The 4,859-nt window shown below is 39.9% G+C and overlaps 1 protein-coding gene across 1 annotated transcript; it reads left to right on the top strand.

Annotated features, from left to right (window-relative positions):
• Positions 1-2,879: 2,879 nt before the first annotated feature.
• LOC125041254 lies at positions 2,880-3,245 on the top strand. Its single transcript, XM_047636091.1, has one exon. The coding sequence runs from the start codon at positions 2,880-2,882 to the stop codon at positions 3,243-3,245; it is 366 nt and encodes a 121-aa protein (XP_047492047.1).
• Positions 3,246-4,859: the final 1,614 nt, after the last annotated feature.

The raw sequence follows: 4,859 nt of genomic DNA, 5'->3' as shown, positions 1-4,859 counted from the left end.
ACAAAAAAAGAAAAAAAAAAGAAAGAAAACTACAAGGGACAGAACATAATCTGGGCGAACGGGTTAATATTTTTTCTTATATAAACCTAAGATGTTGAAAAATATTTTTTGTGTTTCATAATGACCTTGTTTCGTCAATAAACCTTTGTTTATTTTTCTTAACAATGACTTCATTTCATACTTCACTTGCGTACACTAAGGATGGCCACTTCGACGGTCAGTTCTAAGTATGACTAACCGGTGTCAAGACTCTGACAGTGGCTATAGCGTATTTAAAAAAAAAAAAAAAAAAAAAAAAATCAGGTTAAACTGAGGAACTTATTCGTTTTGCAAAGATCATGGTAAGTGTAAGGCAGACTGCCGAACGGACATAAAGAAAAATCTATTCAGATGTGACAAATCAAGGAAAATGAACAATAGGCGTGCCGAATTTCCCCAATAGGGAAATACGGCGATCGGGTGGGGTCCGTGAGCGGAGTCCCAGAAAGGGAAATGGGGCGATCGGGAGGAGATCCGCCCCCGGGTTCGGAGGGTGTTTTGTTTTTTACGGCCCCCATCTAGGCAAGTAGGCCGATCGGGAGGGGCCCGGGGGGCGGTAAAAAAAAAAAAAACAATGATAATAACAAAATATACAACGGTTCCCGACGGGATCCCCCACGATGGCTGGCTGGGATTCGGGACTTTTATAAACTTTTACCCATACATCAACTTTCTTTACACATTTCTTCAGGAAACTCTGTTTCAGATATGATTTGTTCAGAATCTTGTGTTAACGAGATGTCTCTTAAAATTTCTGTTAATTCTTGTAATGTTGTGATAGTTCTGCTCTCTGCTGTTGGTGTGAAGTTCGGGTCTCTGGATTTCTGGGCGCATGGGAAGAGGTTTTAGAAATCTAAAGGGTGGAGGAGAGGCGTGTCTTGTCTTTTTATTGGTGAAAATCTGTAGTATTTTGAAACATTTCCGCACATTGTCGCTCTTCACACATAACTGCTACATGCCCCTACATCTCTCATGCCCCTACATACAAATATAGAATGCAGTATTAAGGATATCAACTACAGATTTGCAGTCCAGCATAAAATTTACTTGAATTATACACTGCGCAGATAATTATTTTTCTGACAATTGATGTTCAGTTTTCATAGATTGGGTAGAAAAGAGGCGATTGAGAAATGTCTCTTCATTATGCACCTATATATAAAGTTGTAAGCAGTCATTCATGATGCAGTTTGATATTCACATAATAATTACGACGCACAAGTAGGCCTACTGATGAGGGAAATGCTTATTCAAAGAAATGTTCTAATCTTTGTTTATAACAAGGTTATGTCTGTACTAGTAAAATCGGTAATGAAACAATTCTAAGAAATGGAAAAGCTATTGCTTTACAGTGACACGCAAGTATAAAAATGACACTCACCAGTTAACGATCACCGCGGTTTCCTTTGACAGCTCTTCGCAGCAATGAATGTGTTGGACGAGGTATGCAGGTCTTTTTTCAGGGTGCTGTTCGCGAGGTCCATAAAAAAAGTTTATCTGCAAATGTTGTAGTTAAATAGATAACAGAACTCAACGAGTAATTTCTTTTAAATCGTGGTTTTTATGTGGTTGGAAACGTCTACTTTTATGATATTAACCAGATTTTTTTTTATTTTACTAACCTGGAAATACGAGCTCTTTGCCCGCAGCCTCTGAACATAGAAGATTGTTTGTGGGATTTTCTTGATTTTTTTCAGTTGAAGTTATTTCCATTATTAGAATATTTAAACAATTATGTCAATATGTTTAACTTTTCCGAATAATAATTTTGTATAATGGAGACGCGAGAAAAGTACCACTTAATAGTTAAAATTGGCAGGCATTCTATCTTGGCTACATTATGTACATGATATCCTCACCATCGTCCCCAGAATTTAGTGCTCAAGACCTATGTTATTTAAACAGAATTTAATTACACATGATATATATGCAATCATTTATACTTTATGCTTTGATTTTAATTATCATAATTATTGTTATTTATTTATACTAATAAACGACATTTTACTAGATTGATTGATGGTAGAAGCCATCACGGAACACAAGGTGAAGAGAGCGCTCAAGAAGGTGAAAAGCGGGAAAGCAGTGGGCCCCGACAATTTGCCCATAGAAGTCTGGAAGTGTATGGGAGAAGAAAGGATAACATTCCTATGCACAGCACTAAACATGATCTGTAAAGATGAGGAGATACCGGAGTCTTGGCGGAAGAGCACTTCATGCCTATCTACAAGAAGAAAGATAACATTATGGCATGCGGGAACTCCCACGGGATCAAACTCATGTGTCACAGCATGAAATTATATGAACGCACGAGTGAAGACAGGCTGAGGAAACGAGTCAACATCAGTGATGAACAGTTTGCATTCATGGAGGGGGAAGTCCACCACAGATACCATTTTGGCCTTGAGACAAGTGCAGGAGAAGTACAGAGAGGGCCACAAAGATCTGCATGGCGTGTCCATCGACCTGGAGAAGGCCTACGATAGAGTGCCGCGGGAGGAACTGTACTGGTGCATGCGAGGAAAGAACATCCCAGTGAAGTACATCCGTATAGTTCAAGACATGTACAAAGAGAGCGAGACAATGGTCAGGTGCATAGCAGGAACAATAGAGCTTTTTAAGGTAGAAGTGGGGTTCCATCAGGAGTCACCGTTGAGCCCGTTCCTATTTGCCATCATAATGGACACCCTCACAGAGAGCATCAGGGAAGAGGCTCCTTGGAACATGTTTGCTGACGATGTGGTACTTTGGTGCGAGGAGAAAATCGAGCTAGAGGAGAGGACCTGGAGAGGTGGCGCGATCGATTGGAGAAGAGAGGAATGAAGGTATCAAGAGTGAAGATGGAGTACATGTGCTTGAACGGGGTTTCCAGAAGAAGTATACGGATGCAAGACCAACAACTGCCAGAAGTAAGTGAATTCAGGTACCTTGGTAGCACAGTACAATCGGATGGTGGAGTAGAAGCAGAGATCAGCAGAAGAATCCAATCAGGATGGAACAACTGGAAGAAGATGGCCGGTGTGATGTGTGACAAGATCCACCGGACCGTGATCCAGCCGGCAATGCTTTACGGGCTGGAGACGGTACCCCAAACGAAGAAGGCGACAAGGAGACTGGAGGAGGTGGCTGAGATGAAAATGTGCAGATGGGCATGTGGCTTGACCATAAGAGACAGGATGAGAAATGATGAGATGCGAGAGAGATAATCGGACTGAGGTGCAGAAGTGCGAGACTGAGATAGTGTGGTCATGTAAAGCGAAGAGAGGAGAACTACATCGGAAAGAGAATGCTGAGCATGGCACCACCGGGAAGGAGAGGAAGGGGGCGTCCGAAGCAACGGTGGATGGACAACATCAAGGAAGACTTGCGGTCCGTGGGTACGAGGGAGGAAGACACTCAAGAGAGAAAAATATGGAAGGCTTTCGTGTCTGCCGCAGCGACCCTAGAAATGGGAAAAGCTTGAAGAAGAAGAATTCTTTGATAGATTTTTACGTTTTTCACTCCCACAAGGTATTCGCCGCTAATAACCTTAGCTGTTGACGCGGCAGATAATTTAAATAATCAGTCAATCAATCCTTATAAATCTTAATCAAATGATGATGCAGCTTTATGTCATCCACAAGAATCAACCTTTCCTGGACACTGAGCCGTCGGGTTGACAATAAATTACGTTTCTCTGTACACAGAGAGCAAACCAACACTGATAACATTTGCAAAAATAAGAAATAAAATTCCATGAACTTTATCAAATTAGCTACATTTTCATAACGTCACAATAGTGAACAAACATGGCCGACGGAAATGAGTGATTTCTATGAAATTGTCTTATTGAATTATTGATTTTGTTGCCATTAGATGATATTATAAACTACCAAGCTGTCATCATATATTTGCTGACCAGAAGTATGAACTAGAGCATAATAATAATATTATTGATCTTTGGAAGGTAAATATTAGCTGCTTATAATTTATTATGGGCATCAAAGAGATGTTCGATGAGCATTTTAAAGTGCATTTGTCAGTTTTACTCTTACCTCTTAGTTTGAAAAACTTATCTAGATATTATCCTTTTAACAGTTGTCTAAAATGTGCTGACATTTTTTATAACTATTCATAAGCTTCTGTGCTTCATAATATGTAAATGATTTTTGTCTTACTTTATCTTCATTCTATGCAAAGCCAAGGTGATTGAAGATATCCTCGTCGCTTAATTCATTATCATTTCTCACTGCGTCCAATCTGTTTTCTTCCACGATTACTCTTATCGCTCACTTTGAAGGGAAATGAGTCATTACATATTACGGTAGTTGTTATGTATGATAATATGCTTGGTGTTGGGACTTATTCCGAATTCGGCAAGATGAAGCAAGCCGAACCAAGTTATGGCTTGGTTCGGCTTTCGTTTCTCGTCAGAACCGTCCCTTAGACGTCCGTTTTCTAGCCTCTATTTCTGCTATTCGTTCCCGTGCTGAATATTCGCATCACCCTTTAAGTAATCGTAATCTAAATTTCTACCTGTCTAAGGTCTTTCACCCTGCGTTCCGTTGGACACATAGCAGACCACGCGTGCATTATTACCGACACAGATAATGCAGAATATCAAGAAACACATTTCAGTATTGATTCCATCATATGAACTTTTAATATCAGTTGAAACCTAGTGGGTACTTCTGGACGGGTATTTGACTATATATTTAACTAAGCAAAGGATGTTTAATGCGAAGAAACATGCATGATTTTTGTCTCGTAAGCCTAGGTGCTTGATTATTAATGGAAAATACGCTATGTTGAGATCAAATGAAGACTGTTATAAATACTAC

Source organism: Penaeus chinensis, chromosome 30 (assembly GCF_019202785.1).
Source record: "Penaeus chinensis breed Huanghai No. 1 chromosome 30, ASM1920278v2, whole genome shotgun sequence".
In the NCBI taxonomy this organism is placed as follows: domain Eukaryota; kingdom Metazoa; phylum Arthropoda; class Malacostraca; order Decapoda; family Penaeidae; genus Penaeus; species Penaeus chinensis.
Note: the sequence above shows the minus strand (reverse complement) of the source record. Positions and strands in the feature narration are given on the sequence as shown.

Excerpts from the sequence above, each read along its gene's own strand:
- LOC125041254 (XM_047636091.1), top strand. The coding sequence starts at position 2,880 with ATGGAGTACATGTGCTTGAACGGGGTTTCCAGAAGAAGTATACGGATG.